Source organism: Schistocerca cancellata, chromosome 2, assembly GCF_023864275.1.
Source record: "Schistocerca cancellata isolate TAMUIC-IGC-003103 chromosome 2, iqSchCanc2.1, whole genome shotgun sequence".
Lineage (NCBI taxonomy): Eukaryota > Metazoa > Arthropoda > Insecta > Orthoptera > Acrididae > Schistocerca > Schistocerca cancellata.
Window position 1 is genome coordinate 1,037,984,502 of NC_064627.1, and position 16,526 is coordinate 1,038,001,027.

General features: G+C 39.1%; 1 protein-coding gene across 1 annotated transcript in view; it reads left to right on the forward strand.

The window, feature by feature from the left end:
* The first annotated feature begins 698 nt into the window (after positions 1-698).
* Positions 699-16,526, forward strand: part of LOC126160794 (adhesion G-protein coupled receptor G6-like) — a 138,030-nt gene continuing 122,202 nt past the window's right edge. The window contains exons 1-3 of the mRNA XM_049916930.1: positions 699-708; positions 4,107-4,347; positions 9,117-9,347. Of these exons, the coding sequence (XP_049772887.1) occupies positions 699-708; positions 4,107-4,347; positions 9,117-9,347 (482 nt within the window). The remainder of the gene's footprint in view (positions 709-4,106; positions 4,348-9,116; positions 9,348-16,526) is intronic.

A 16,526-nucleotide genomic window follows, 5' to 3' on the forward strand; every position in this document is an offset into this window, starting at 1 on the left:
ATTTTGAACATCATCAGCACATCCCTCTCGAAATGTAGTGTTGAAGCTGAGTCTGGATGACCCGCAACACATTTCAGCACCTACCAAAGGACAAACAATAAACTGTGGATGGTATCAGGCACAAAGTGTTACTACTTTACTGTACAATGGACACACCCCAGACAGAAAATATACACATGCAACTTTCCAGCTTCTCTGAGTTGTCTTTTAATGGCCATGAATGAGGAATGATGTGTGGTAAATCTAGTTGGAAAACATTCCGCATACAATCTTTCAGCAGCTCTCCGATTTCAATCTGCTTTGCTATATGCAAGCAACATGTCAGTCATTTCTGCAGCTGTGTACTTGTACATGTCATACTGCAGTCAAAAACATTACTGTACTGGCAGATCACACAAGGTTCACAGTAGGATGCACATTAGGGCTATGTGGAGGAATGTAGCACATGTGCAAGAATGTTATTAAGTTCAGGTCATTCATCCAAAGTATAGATGACTAAAGAGTTGCATCCCTTCCATATTCAGACACCAAAATAAATCAGAACAAACCAACACAACCCTTCATGCTCAGATTTAAGTGGTCTCCAGCACCCAAGCTCTACATTTCTGGATATGGGTTTGAAGTAGTCAGAATGCAAACAGAATGGTGAATGATATTACCTGCTTTACATATGTAATACACATGGGTTGGACAAAAATATGGAAACAGGTATGTGTAGTCACATTTGAAGTGCATGTTTTCCACATTTATGTCAGTGATAATTTTCATTATGTCCTATTTTATTGTATTAAGCTGTAGACAATCAACCAGTCATATACACTCCTGGAAATGGAAAAAAGAACACATTGACACCGGTGTGTCAGACCCACCATACTTGCTCCGGACACTGCGAGAGGGCTGTACAAGCAATGATCACACGCACGGCACAGCGGACACACCAGGAACCGCGGTGTTGGCCGTCGAATGGCGCTAGCATTTGTGCACCGCCGCCGTCAGTGTCAGCCAGTTTGCCGTGGCATACGGAGCTCCATCGCAGTCTTTAACACTGGTAGCATGCCGCGACAGCGTGGACGTGAACCGTATGTGCAGTTGACGGACTTTGAGCGAGGGCGTATAGTGGGCATGCGGGAGGCTGGGTGGACGTACCGCCGAATTGCTCAACACGTGGGGCGTGAGGTCTCCACAGTACATCGATGTTGTCGCCAGTGGTCGGCGGAAGGTGCACGTACCCGTCGACCTGGGACCGGACCGCAGTGACGCACGGATGCACGCCAAGACCGTAGGATCCTACGCAGTGCCATAGGGGACCGCACCGCCACTTCCCAGCAAATTAGGGACACTGTTGCTCCTGGGGTATCGGCGAGGACCATTCGCAACCGTCTCCATGAAGCTGGGCTACGGTCCCGCACACCGTTAGGCCGTCTTCCGCTCACGCCCCAACATCGTGCAGCCCGCCTCCAGTGGTGTCGCGACAGGCGTGAATGGAGGGACGAATGGAGACGTGTCGTCTTCAGCGATGAGAGTCGCTTCTGCCTTGGTGCCAATGATGGTCGTATGCGTGTTTGGCACCGTGCAGGTGAGCGCCACAATCAGGACTGCATACGACCGAGGCACACAGGGCCAACACCCAGCATCATGGTGTGGGGAGCGATCTCCTACACTGGCCGTACACTACTGGTGATCGTCGAGGGGACACTGAATAGTGCACGGTACATCCAAACCATCATCGAACCCATCGTTCTACTATTCCTAGACCGGCAAGGGAACTTGCTGTTCCAACAGGACAATGCACATCTGCATGTATCCCGTGCCACCCAACATGCTCTAGTAGGTGTAAGTCAACTACCCTGGCCAGCAAGATCTCCGGATCTGTCCCCCATTGAGCATGTTTGGGACTGGATGAAGCGTCGTCTCACGCGGTCTGCACGTCCAGCACGAACGCTGGTCCAACTGAGGCGCCAGGTGGAAATGGCATGGCCAGCCGTTCCACAGGAGTACATCCAGCATCTCTACGATCGTCTCCATGGGAGAATAGCAGCCTGCATTGCTGCGAAAGGTGGATGTACACTGTACTAGTGCCGACATTGTGCATGCTCTGTTGCCTGTGTCTATGTGCCTGTGGTTCTGGCAGTGTGATCATGTGATGTATCTGACCCCAGGAATGTGTCAATAAAGTTTCCCCTTCCTGGGACAATGAATTCATGGTGTTCTTATTTCAATTTCCAGGAGTGTATATATTTCTTCCATGTTTTTCTGCAGATCATTGCTGACCAAAAATAGTAGTCCAAGGACCTAACAATTTTCTGATCATAGACAGAAATAAAAGAAATTTTTTTCTAAGAATGTGGAAACACCGTTAGAAATGTGTGTTTGAACATACTCGTAAATACGGATGCCTGGCAAGCCTGTCATATTTGACAACGAATGGCACCTGTGCAGTATCTTAAATACATTGCAAATGTCAATAATTGTCAGAACGGTGTTTAGTGCAATTGTTAGTGCTTTATGTTGGAGCTAAGTGAGCTCAAACATAGGCAAATTGTTGATACTCATATAGTGGGTTCTTCCATAACCGAGGGAGTCAAAGTGGAAGCATTGTATCGAAGATTTATACTGCATACAGGGAAATTTGGAAAATATCATCTGCTAAGTAACAATGTGGATGAAAGTGTGTGTTGAGTAATCATGATAGAATTGCAGAAATGAATGTCTGAATCCTGTCTGCACCAAAACAATGTGAGAGGAACTCCGTAAGCTGGGAATTGCAGGGTGAGCTGGAATTCTAAAACCATTCATCAGTGATGCTAATGCCCATGCCAGCGCCATGAAACTTGGACTGCGGAGCAATGGAACAAAGTCATTTGGTTGGATAATTCTTGTTTCACACTGTTTCCAACTAGCAGCCTAGTTTGCGTCCAAGTATGAAATGTGGCAGGGGATCAGCTATGATTCAAGCAGCTGTATCATGGTGTCCCATGAGCCCTATGGTTACTCTGAAAGGTGGCATTACTGCCAAGGTTCCCCAATGATGATGCTGTATTCCAAGACAACCAGACCCCTGTTCCCACACTTTATATCATCCAAGACTGGTTTTGAGAGCACAAGGATGAATTTCCACATCTCCCTTGGCCATCATAGTCACTGTATTCAATATCCTTTGTAGTCTGCTTTGGAGTGAAGGGTGCATGATGGCTATCCACCTCCATCATTGTTGTTACCTGAACTTGCCATCATTTTGCAAAAAGAATGGTATAAAATTGCCTTGAAAACCATACGGTACCTGAATGTATACATTTCAAGATGACTGGAATCTGTTTTGCATGTAAACATGTCTCCTATACTATTTTAGACACAGTAACATGATGTGTTTTTGGTGTTTCCATATTTTCGTACAACCCCTGTAGCTGTGCAAGAGTAGTGTCAAATTTTAAGTCCAGATATATATTATTTCCCTACTTAAATACTGGGCAGTTTGATCTTTTAAAAATTATTTCTTAATTAGGTGTGAGAGGAGAAAAGAAACATGACAATGGTGAGGTACAATGCACAAAGCCATACAGATAAAGAGACATAACTACACCACCCACTGCCTTTCAAACAAGTTGGACTCTCTTATCTTGGCTTCCTAGTGATCTGCTCCCACAGAAACTCATACAATTCCTGAAGAGAAAAACCTATTTTTCTCATAAATATGTTACAGTCATTATTTATTTTTATATGTATTATTTTGATTGAGAGCTGTGCTTATTGAAGGTAAGTGTTGTCTCTCTATGAGTTTAATTTACTACATTCAAAATTGTTAGTTAAGTGTGTGTGATGTGTGTTAGAACTTTACATCAATTACAATTTAAGTCATTTTCTTCAGCCAAACACAGCAAAAGATCTTAAATCTTTTGCAAAAGCCATTGAATTTTGTATTGGCATGGTAAGTGCTTAAAATAAATTCTTATAAATATTTGCAGTGTGTATGAACTATATCAAATTAGTTGTTAATCAGAGTGACACAGAAAACCTCCCTGCTTGTGAAAATTTTGTGAATTGTTAATTTTTATATGCATATTCAAATATTACAATAATTCAGTTTAAATGTAAAACATTTCTTGCAGTCTTTTCAGCGGAGAGTTCCAGTTCACGATATTGTGTGAATATAATACCACCTACAGATTGGCAGAGTGCTTTTAACTTGTGCAAGGATCGTGGATCAGACAAAAGCATTCTTCAGATATTAAATGAGGTAGACAGTGAAAAGTTTTACAGTACACTACATCTCTACAATATATATGCATTTTGGGGAGATGTGAGAAAAATTTCAAATTCTACAGCTGGTGATGTGAAGGAAAGATTGAGGTAAATATATATGTTCCATACATTATGAGAAAAAATCATATGTACAAATAAAAAAAAGTAAGCTACATAACTCATTCTTGGTAGAAATTATGAACAAGGAAGTGAAGCAAATAAAGAATAAGTAATAAAGAAATGGCTCATTTTGCAATAGCTCACTGTAATGCAAGCAAGCATATATCAGAATGATGAATGAAACCCAACAGAAAGTTCCATCAAGCCCATCACACTGACATACTATCCTAGTTTCAAAAAACTCTCATACTTAAATTATGTATTTTTTTGCCTCATTCTCTCAACTCTACCAATCTATCTATCTATCTATCTATTCCTCTATGTATCTACCTTTGTGATCCTGAAATCATGGTGACTTTTTTTATTTAATGCCCTGAATAGTCTCATTTATTCATTCATTTGTTGCATTTAACTCTATTTTGCCTTCATTTTCTTCACTGTTCTTCTGATATCTCATTTTATCTTATGTATTCCTCTTCCAGTTCCACTGACCACTGACCTGTCTTTAGATCTTAAGAGTTGTACAATTTATTTTACTTAAATGAAAAGTAGTAGAAGTATTTGAGTTTCTGATTTCCTGGGTATTGTCTATTTTGCTCTAGTTTGCATAGAAATGTGGAGGTATGGAAGTAAATGAACTTCCTCCATGGCCTGCAGGATTACCTGAATTCCTTCAGTTCACTTGTCTTATGAACCTGTATATGGCAGCAGAGGCTACCAAGGTACTCTTGTCTGCCAGACTCCATAGAGATTGTACGCAGCCCAAAGTTAAGTGCTTCTGAATCAGAGCCTGGGATTCGCTAGCTGTTCATGTACAAGCAGAGATCTGTCGTCCCCTATCAATATCATCATTTGGAAGCCAGTCATTTTGTCCTTTGTATAATACATTTAACCCTCATTATAGCAGACTTTGATATATCAGCTGGTTATAATTAAACTGACAGTGTTCCAAGTGTTGCAGTGTGGGCTGTATACGTCACAGGATGCTGAAACACCATAGGTATGTTCATTAATTGCTGCTGAAAAAATAATAGTTCCACTTTCTGCCACCATGTAAAAATATGGCACTGTAAGCAGAGAGAATGTGAAATGTTTCTGTTTTGATGTCAGTATGCTGTTTGTCACTTGGCGATGTGTGTTGATTTCTTTTGTGAAGTGATTGCTAGTGTAGAGGGAAGAAGGTTGAAGTTTTCCATATCAGGCACAATGGCCATTGAGAAGAAAGATCATGCAGTGCTGGGAGAATTATTTTATCAGAACAGCAGCAATAGCAGCACTGCATTGCGTGAATATCGGCAACAGAAACAGCTGCATAGAGGCTCCGTATCAATAAATGAGTTAAAGAATACAATCAAGAAATTTGAAGGAACAGGTGAATTAGGTGGTGTAGCAGTGAGAGGGAGGCAGCCCGTTCCCATGGCAGTTGTTGGTGAAGTTGCTATAGCTATACCCATTTGTGCAGCACATGCCTAAAACTCTGAAAACAGTGCACAAGCTGTGTCTTGGGAGTTGCCTCTCTCCTGATCAACAGTTCAAAAGATTTTGCAGCATGTTTTACACTGGTATCCCTACAAGATTCAGAATGTATGCCAAATGAAGCCCCAAGATAGGCTACAACACCATGACTTTGCCTTTCATTTATTGGGATAATGGAAATGGATGACATATGGCCAGGGAATATTCTTTGGATGGATGAGGCACATTTTACTCTGCACAGTACCGTTAATCCAAAGAACTGTTAGATTAGGGGTTCTACTCTGCCACATTTTATGCAGGAACATCCACTGCACTCAACTTATGTGACTGTGTTGTGTGGTTTCACAAGGTTCTTCATTCTCACTCCATTTTCTTTAAGAAGATGACATCTCACAGGCCTGTCAGGTGTAAAGTGACATCTACGCATTCTGAGGACCTCTTTGTGCAACATGTGATTCCAACTTTAGAAGAATGCACTTGTGTCCACACTATTATTTTAATGCAAGATGGGGTGACACCAGATGTTGCTTGACAAGTGGAAGATTTGCTTCGATAAATCTTTGGTAATGACCACGTCAGCTCTAAGCAGTTTCAAGATGTGTAGCCATCCACATCTTCTGACCTGAATCTGTTTAGCTTCTGGTTGTGGGATTATTTGACAGATCATGTCTATCAGGGATGCATTCAAACTCTTCCTGATCTGAAGGATAGCATATGATGACATATAACTCTGATTACACTGGATATGCTGTGAGCAGTTGTCAACCATGACATGTTATGATGTAGCATTTTGCTGGCTCAGAAGACCACACTGAACACATATTGTAACTTGTGACCATATCCTAACAAACATGTTAGAACCACCATTATCATGTGTTTGATTGTTCATCCTCTTTTCCTGCACCCAAACCACATTCTGACTGCTTACAGTACCATATATTGACCTGATGGCAGAAAGTGGATTGTTATTTTATCAGCACCCTTGATGAGCACACCAGTTGGTGAACACACCTATGACATTTCACCATCATGTGATATATGCAACCTGTACCGCAGCACTCTGAGCACCATCAGTTAAAATATAACCATCTGGTACCACTCTGTCTGCATTGTGGGTTGGTGAGCAGCCCATCTATATTTGTTCCTAATAAAGTTATCCATCAAGATGTTCACCTTATTGATACTAACAGCTGCATGAGGTGAATATCTGGATTAGACAATAGGATCTTCTCTGGTTGGTACCTTCAATCACCACTAAGATGTAATTAAGGACTTCCCCAATTCTTAGTTAGAATCTCCTTTTACTGCCCTATTTTGCAACAATATTTCTTAAATATTGTGCTAATCTTCATCAAATTTGTTAGAATGCTTTAGGAATTCACTTTATTTATTTAAAAAAAGTACTCATTGCAGTACACAGCAGAGGGGAATTGTTTCAGTTTCTAATGTATCTGTCTTTTGTGTCATGTATGTGATGTTAACTCCTTAAAGAAACTGCCATTCTTTGCAGTATGAACACAGAACTGCTATGAACAGTGTAGTTGTTTCTTGTAGCATGGCTGAGGGTGATATTACCAAGCTGAATATAATTTTTATGACACCACTTTCTGCAAAACACTAATCTTTTATTGCCCAGACAGGTTTTGGCACATATGTGGAATCTTTTATTTTGTAAACACATTCTACATATTTTTGTTGACTGAGTAACAAAGAGAAACAGATCATTTGGCTTGGTGTTTAAGTCAGAAAATGTTAGACTGTAGATCCAAATTCCCAAAGTTCAATCCTCAGTCAGTCCCAGGATTTTGTCTGGTACCTATAGCTTCTATAATCTCTGGGAATATTTTATACATGTGAAAAATATCAAGTTAACCATGGTTCAAATTCTTCATTAAATGATAGACCTCCTGTAACAGACTGGGTAAGTCTACTCAGAGATTGCAGGAAGGTTAGTGCACCTCCACTAAGAGGTACAGGTAAAGTACTGTAGTAATCAAACCAATTTTAGGATTAACAACAGCTTTACTTTTTACATCTGCATATATCTTTTGATGGACAGCTTGTTTCCTGTGTTATTGCTTTAAGCATATACATTATAATATGATTGCGCACTTAAAGGTCTTCATTTGTGAATTGGATCTGACAACGTGGCATGTTGTCATATATTTTCATGGACAGCATGTCATCTGAAATGTAATTCAGAAGGGAATGTTTTAAAAACCTGTCTTATTTTTCAAACATGAGTAAAAATTCAGAAACTAGAGGTGTTCACTACAGGAAAAAAAGAAACACTCTTGGAACAAATACTAAAGAAGATCAGAGATTTAATAATATGTTGACAGTGAATTCTGTAGGCATGGAGCACAAGGTCAGATAAGGAAGGATTGGGAAAGAGATTCCTTTTTCAAAGGAACTAATGCAAAGGAACCAGCCTGCCATTTACCTTAAGCAATTTAGGGAAAATTTGGATACCATAAATGTGGAGGGCTGGATGATTACTTGAGTCAAAGTGTTCCCAAATGTGAATCTAATATTGTAGTCAAAGTGGCATTTCAGTTGATGATGTAAATGTCGAAGTGATGAATTCACTTTTTAATTTGCACTTCATGTTCTGTTATTTTATAATGAGGGAGTACTCTCAGAGATGTGAAATGATTTAAAACATATGTCATCACAGATAAGCAACTATTACGAACTGCTTTTGTAGACTACAACCAGAACCAACAATTACTATTGATATGTTATTCCCAGTATGAAGAGCAATAGCCACTGTCCCATCATACTCAAACAAAATGTCAATTTACATCATACATAATTAGCAGAAAGCTACAAATTAAATAAATTTTTACATCTTCCTTTCTGCTGTTCATTAATTACTACACAATTAAAAATTATATGAATAAACTGGTAACTGTATTAATTGAGACTTATTTTCAATGAACATTTATTCTTCCCACAATGTAAACATTTAGTTCATTTATGAAACTAAGTATATTTTTAGTTGTGGAGATCCACATTTCCTGCCTCCTGTCTGTGAACAAGCTGTCAGATTGTTCTGCTTGACAAAAAAGAAGAAAATCTCCTTCTTGTACTCAAATAGGGATGAAGAGTGGGTGTGAAAATTGTTTTTGGAAGATGATTACTGAACCTTGCTCACAGCTCTGCTTGTGTTCTTGTAATGGTTAGCTAATGAAATGTTTTCAATATACAGAATAAGTGTAGTAAGTATTTAAATGTGATCTGCTCAAAAAGTATAAAAACATTCAATTTGTTGCTCACAGTTTAAATTTTCTTCCTTGGACGGGGAGTGAAAATCCTGGCACTGATGCAAACTGTGGATTAGTGACAGGTCTGCCAGGACAGGGTGGACTAAAACTTCTGCCATCCCCCTGTCATAATAGACACATCAGTCTATGCTTAGTCAATTCTTCTGAAGATTATCAACATGACGGTATCTTCTGTGCAAATTTAACAGATGATAAAACAAAAAGGGAACCTGAACTCACATTGCGGTTGGTATAGAGCACCAAAATTCTGTAATTGATTAAAGTTTTCAAGTAGTAATTTAGTACAAATCCTATTACATACTGATGCTGCATATAGTTTCTAAAAATGTATTTACTTGATTGTATTTTATAATATAATTCATTCTCACATGTTGTTGAATAATTGTGTAATTAAATGAGATGGTAATTAATTACTGTGCATGACAAATCACAGTATAATATATTATGAAAATTTGTAGCTATGTAAGATCTATCTGCATAGATATTAGTTTAAAACATGGAAAGTCCAAGTTGGAAAACCAACAGTATTATAAAAAGCACAGAATGCTACTCACTGTAAAGATGATATATTGAGTTGCACATGGGCACAACAAAAAAACTAAAGCCTTCTTAAGAAAAGAAAACACATGCATATTCACTTATCCAAGTAGACCTCATACACACAATTGCTATCAACAGCCAAAATGCAACAGTTGAATTGAACGAAAACAGCAATCCTGAGTGGAGCAGGGAAGGGGAAGGGATAGCAGGGTACCAGCTCTGCTGCAATCATTGAACAACTTCTTATGTTGGTACAACTACCAACCAGCTGTCCATCAGTATGAATGGCCACAGGCCAACAGCAAACTGGACAACACCGTGGTTGGTGCAACATGCAGCTGAACATAAGATGTTTGATTTCAGTTCCTGCTTCACAAGCTGAGCCATCTGGATCCTCCCCTCCACCACCAGCTTCTGAACTGTGCATTTGGGAGATATCTTTACAGCATATTCTCTGCTTCTAAAACTATCCCAGCCTCACCCTGCGATAACCTACAGTTCCTATGTCCTCTGCCCAATAGTTTTCATTCCCTCTGCCCTACGTCTCTCCCCCAATCCAGTTCCTCTCACCCTCATTGTGCACTGCTCTCTGCCAATGCACCACTGGTCTTTTTCTCATTCTCTGCTCCTCTCCTTTTCCGTTCCCTGCCCCCTCCCCTATTCTCCCAAAGCCTCCCAATGCCACCTGGCACTCTTGTCCTGCAGCCATCTAGTTGCTGAATGCATGACCAGACAGTGCTCTATTCTCCACACATCTGTACCCTGCTATCCCTGTCCCTTCCCCACCCCACTCTGGGTTGCTGCTTTCATTCAGCACAAGAGAAGATGATATATTTTAGAATAATACCTCATCTCAATAATGGTAGTATCTTTAGCAATTCACCTTATGGGTTTTAGATGGGTTGCTCTACAGAGCGTGCCGTTTATATGTCCACTTCCCAGATTTTGCAAGCATAAATAATAAAATAGCGATGGTTGGTATTTTCAGTGACTTCTATAAGGCATTTGACTGTGGGAATCACAGTATTCTCATAGATAAATTGATGTTTTATGAGATTTACAGTATAGCCAACCAGTGGATGATGTTATATCTAACCAAAAGACTGCAGAAAGTTGTACTTAGTAATTCAAGAAATATAGCCCATGGACATAATTCTGACTGGAGAGAATTCACCTATGGGGCTCCCCAAGGTCTAATATTAGGTCCACTACTGTTCCTCATATATGTAAACTATCTTCCATCTAGTATACAACAAGCAGAATTAGTTGTTTTTGATGATACTAGTATTGTAATCAATTCCAGCTTATGTACAGAAACAGAAGAAATGGAAAACAAAGTTCTTAAAATTATCATTGACTGGTTTTCTGGGAATGGTCTCACTCTGCACATCTGGAGGTACTACACCAATGATAAGTGTAACACATGGTGAGGATATTATAAATAGGGTGGAAACTTCAAAATTCTTAGAGTTCCATGTTGATGAGAAATTCAATTGGAAAAACACGTTTTGGAACTCCTAAAACAACTTAGTTCAGCCACATTTGCAATTAGAATCATTGCAAATCTTCAGACATATTTGCAATATTTTCATTCAATAATGTCATATGGCATAATGTTTTGGGGTAACTCATCTGTGAGAAAGCCTGCAATGCACAAAAATGTGCTGTTGGAATAATATGTGGTGCTCACCCATGATCATCTTATAGACATCTGTTTAATGAGTGAGGCATTCTGTCGACTGCTTCACAGTATATTTGTTCTCTCATGAAGTTTGTTGTAACAAATCCACTGCAAGTTCAAAAGGAACAATGCTGTACACAATTACAATATCAGAAGGAAAAATAATGTTTATCAGTACACATTAAGGTGTATTTAACACAAAAAGGGGTGCACAATGCTGCAACAAACATTTTTGATTACTTACTCAGTGATATGAAATGTCTGACAGCAGAGTAAAATTTGATAACAAACTAAGAAAGCTTGCCCTTGGCAATGGGCAATGCCTCCTATTCCATAGAGGAATTCTATTACTGTAATGTGTAAAAGGTAGTGGGTAGGAATTACTAACTCACATCTGTATATATTTTTTCTTTTGTGATATGAATGTAAAATGATTCGTTCCACATCATTAAAATCTATCATGCAAAATGATTCATGAAACATGTAACTAACTAACTGTTGTATTCTGGCCATAGTGTGAGGTGTGCTTGCTTGTGTGAATGTGTGTGTGTTTCCGTTTCTGAAGAAGACTTTGGCCTAAAGTTCAATGTGTAACAGTCTTTTTGTTGTGCCTGCTGCTTCTGGTAAGTCTCTCCTGACTTGAGGTTCTACATGATTTTTCTAAACTTTCCCCATTCCCTAGACCTCACCAGTCCTTTCCCTTCATCCCTCTTCCTTGGGAACTTCAGCCCTTCTGCCAGAAGAAGGAGCAACTGGCTCTGAAATCTTGCATATTTCTTTAACCTTTCTGTGTGTGTGTTCTCCTACCACTGCTTGGTAATAAATTTTTTGCCTATCCAGTGACATTACATTTTCAAAAATTGAAAACTAATTATTTTCATTGATAGATATTAGTTTAGTTATATTCCATATGCTGAGACCTGAATTCCCTGTTATACCTTATTTACTGGCACAAAGATTACAATAATATGTATACCTTATTATGTATATGACATCTCTTAAACATGAATATCACTTTAGGAATGTTATATGTCTATTTTATTAGTATAACATGTAGCATACTTAGCATACTTTCTTTAGTTCATCTTTACTATTCTGTGGTCACTAGGCAAGTGCATACCAATACAGCCAGTCTGCCGGATGAACCCTCTGCTATACTGTAGTCAAGGTTGTTCTCCAGTGTGATGTGCTTATTTATTGTCATCATACAGAGGTTCCATACTCTTACTAGCTGCCAAAATTAGGAAAACTAAATAAGGTGACCAGACAGGTAAGACCACCATAAAAGAATATCCTTCATGAATGATAGATGCAAATTTGTTGGGAAATCTAGGTGACTAGAGATTACCTCTCTACTCACCTAGATTTCCCAAGTAAAGAAAGTATGCTAAGTATGCTACATGTCAAATTAATAAAATTACCACTGTAAATGAATATCCTTCATGAATGACAGATGCAAATTTGTTGGGAAATAACATGATTTCTTCATTAGCAGCTACCCCGTCCAGTCATTAGTCAATCTTGGGATTCCATTTTCTGTTATGTTGGATACTTATCATTGCCATCTGAAGTTAGTTATGTTCTGATATTTGTAAGACATTGTTGATAGTTGCAATTGGAAAATATGTTCAGCCAACAGGAACCTTTGTTGTGTGAATAACTATCAATGCAGGAACACAGTCTTTTGAATTTGTTGTTTTACCAGAATTCAGCTGTAATTTTATCCTTGGATGAGACTTCTTGCAGGCATCACAAGCACTCATAGACTCTGGAGATTGGAACTCAGGACTGATGAAGCTGCTCCAACAAGTTGTTTTTGTTGTTGTGGTCTTCAGTCCTGAGACTGGTTTGATGCAGCTCTCCATGCTACTCTATCCTATCTCCCAGTACCTACTGCATCCTACATCCTTCTGAATCTGCTTAGTGTATTCATCTCTTGGTCTCCCCCTACAATTTTTACCCTCCACGCTGCCCTCCAATACTAAATTGGTGATCCCTTGATGCCTCAGAACATGTCCTACCAATCGATCCCTTCTTCTGGTCAAGTTGTGCCACAAACTTCTCTTCTCCCCAATCCTATTCAATACTTCCTCATTAGTTATGTGATCTACCCATCTAATCTTCAGCATTCTTCTGTAGCACCACATTTCAAAAGCTTCTATTCTCTTCTTGTCCAAACTATTTATCGTCCATGTTTCGCTTCCATACATGGCTACACTCCATACAAATACTTTCAGAAATGACTTCCTGACACTTAAATCGATACTCGATGTTAACAAATTTCTCTTCTTCAGAAATGCTTTCCTTGCCATTGCCAGTCTACATTTTATATCCTCTCTACTTCGACCATCATCAGTTATTTTGCTCCCCAAATAGCAAAACTCCTTTACTACTTTAAGTGTCTCATTTCCTAATCTAATACCCTCAACATCACCCGACTTAATTCGACTACATTCCATTATCCTCGTTTTGCTTTTGTTGATGTTCATCTTATATCCTCCTTTCAAGACACTGTCCATTCCGTTCAACTGCTCTTCCAAGTCCTTTGCTGTCTCTGACAGAATTACAATGTCATCGGCGAACCTCAAAGTTTTTATTTCTTCTCCATGGATTTTAGTACCTACTGTGAATTTTTCTTTTGTTTCCTTTACTGCTTGCTCAATATACAGATTGAATAACATCGGGGAGAGGCTACAACCCTGTCTTACTCCCTTCCCAACCACTGCTTCCCTTTCATGTCCCTCGACTCTTATAACTGCCATCTGGTTTCTGTACAAATTGTAAATAGCCTTTCGCTCCCTGTATTTTACCCCTGCCACCTTTAGAATTTGAAAGAGAGTATTCCAGTCAACATTGTCAAAAGCTTTCTCTAAGTCTACAAATGCTAGAAACGTAGGTTTGCCTTTCCTTAATCTTTCTTCTAAGATAAGTCGTAAGGTCAGTATTGCCTCACGTGTTCCAGTATTTCTACGGAATCCAAACTGATCTTCCCCAATGTCGGCTTCTACTAGTTTTTCCATTCGTCTGTAAAGAATTCGTGTTAGTATTTTGCAGCTGTGGCTTATTAAACTGATAGTTCGGTAATTTTCACATCTGTCAACACCGGCTTTCTTTGGGATTGGAATTATTATATTCTTCTTGAAGTCTGAGGGTATTTCGCCTGTTTCATACATCTTGCTCACCAGATGGTAGAGTTTTGTCAGGACTGGCTCTCCCAAGGCCGTCAGTAGTTCCAATGGAATGTTGTCTACTCCAGGGGCCTTGTTTCGACTCAGGTCTTTCAGTGCTCTGTCAAACTCTTCACGCAGTATCGTATCTCCCATTTCATCTTCATCTACATCCTCTTCCATTTCCATAATATTGTCCTCAAGTACATCGTCCTTGTATAGACCCTCTATATACTCCTTCCACCTTTCTGCCTTCCCTTCTTTGCTTAGAACTGGGTTTCCATCTGAGCTCTTGATGTTAATACAAGTGGTTCTCTTATCTTCAAAGGTCTCTTTAATTTTCCTGTAGGCAGTATCTATCTTACCCCTATTGAGATAAGCCACTACATCCTTGCATTTGTCCTCTAGCCATCCCTGCTTAGCCATTTTGCACTTCCTGTCGATCTCATTTTTGAGACGTTTGTAATCCTTTTTGCCTGCTTCATTTACTGCATTTTTATATTTTCTCCTTTCATCAATTAAATTCAATATTTCTTCTGTTACCCAAGGATTTCTACTAGCCCTCATCTTTTTACCTACTTGATCCTCTGCTGCCTTCACTACTTCATCCCTCAAAGCTACCCATTCTTCTTCTACTGTATTTCTTTCCCCCATTCCTGTCAATTGTTCCCTTATGCTCTTCCTGAAACTCTGTACAACCTCTGGTTCTTTCAGTTTATCCAGGTCCCATCTCCTTAAATTACCACCTTTTTGCAGTTTCTTCAGTTTTAATCTACAGGTCATAACCAATAGATTGTGGTCAGAGTCCACATCTGCCCCTGGAAATGTCTTACAATTTAAAACCTGGTTCCTAAATCTCTGTCTTACCATTATATAATCTATCTGATACCTTTTAGTATCTCCAGGGTTCTTCCATGTATACAACCTTCTATCATGATTCTTAAACCAAGTGTTAGCTATGATTAAGTTGTGCTCTGTGCAAAATTCTACCAGGCGGCTTCCTCTTTCATTTCTTAGCCCCAATCCATATTCACCTACTACGTTTCCTTCTCTCCCTTTTCCTACACTCGTATTCCAGTCACCCATGAGTATTAAATTTTCGTCTCCCTTCACTATCTGAATAATTCCTTTTATTTCATCATACATTTCTTCAATTTCTTTGTCATCTGCAGAGCTAGTTGGCATATAAACTTGTACTACTGTAGTAGGTGTGGGCTGCGTATCTATCTTGGCCACAATAATGCGTTCACTATGCTGTTTGTAGTAGCTTACCCACATTCCTATTTTCCTATTCATTATTAAACCTACTCCTGCATTACCCCTATTTAACTTTGTGTTTATAACCCTGTAGTCACCTGACCAGAAGTCTTGTTCCTCCTGCCACCGAACTTCACTAGTTCCCACTATATCTAACTTTAACCTATCCATTTCCCTTTTTAAATTTTCTAACCTGCCTGCCCGATTAAGTGTTCTGACATTCCACGCTCCGATCCGTAGAACGCCAGTTCTCTTTCTCCTGATAACAAGTACACACAACAAAAATTGCTCTCTGTGACTGTCTGCCATTGAAAACACACTTAAGCCATCATAAACAAGACAAGTTCTAGCCAATAGCCTAGACACTCAAGTCAACTGTGAAGCACTGAAAATTGCAAAAAATTACTCAGCCTGACAAAAGAAGTCTATATGCCAGTAACAAATAAAGATTTATTTATTTTTTTATTTTTTATTTATTGACTTGATACTTCGGTACTATATCAGGTTGTGTTGCATTTATTAATCCAATTTTTAATTTAATTACATATGTTTGGCTCAACAGAGTGATGATGTTATTGAGTTATGATATGTTGGAAAACTACAGCTACATGTCTTACAGTAATATGTTAGGGTCTTAGTATTTTATAACTAAGTTAGGATTACTATATAAACAGAATCTCTGTCAATGTAATTAAATGGCATGTACTTTGTTACATACATATATGACATTGCAATAATTCTGTGACATTCACTATCAAG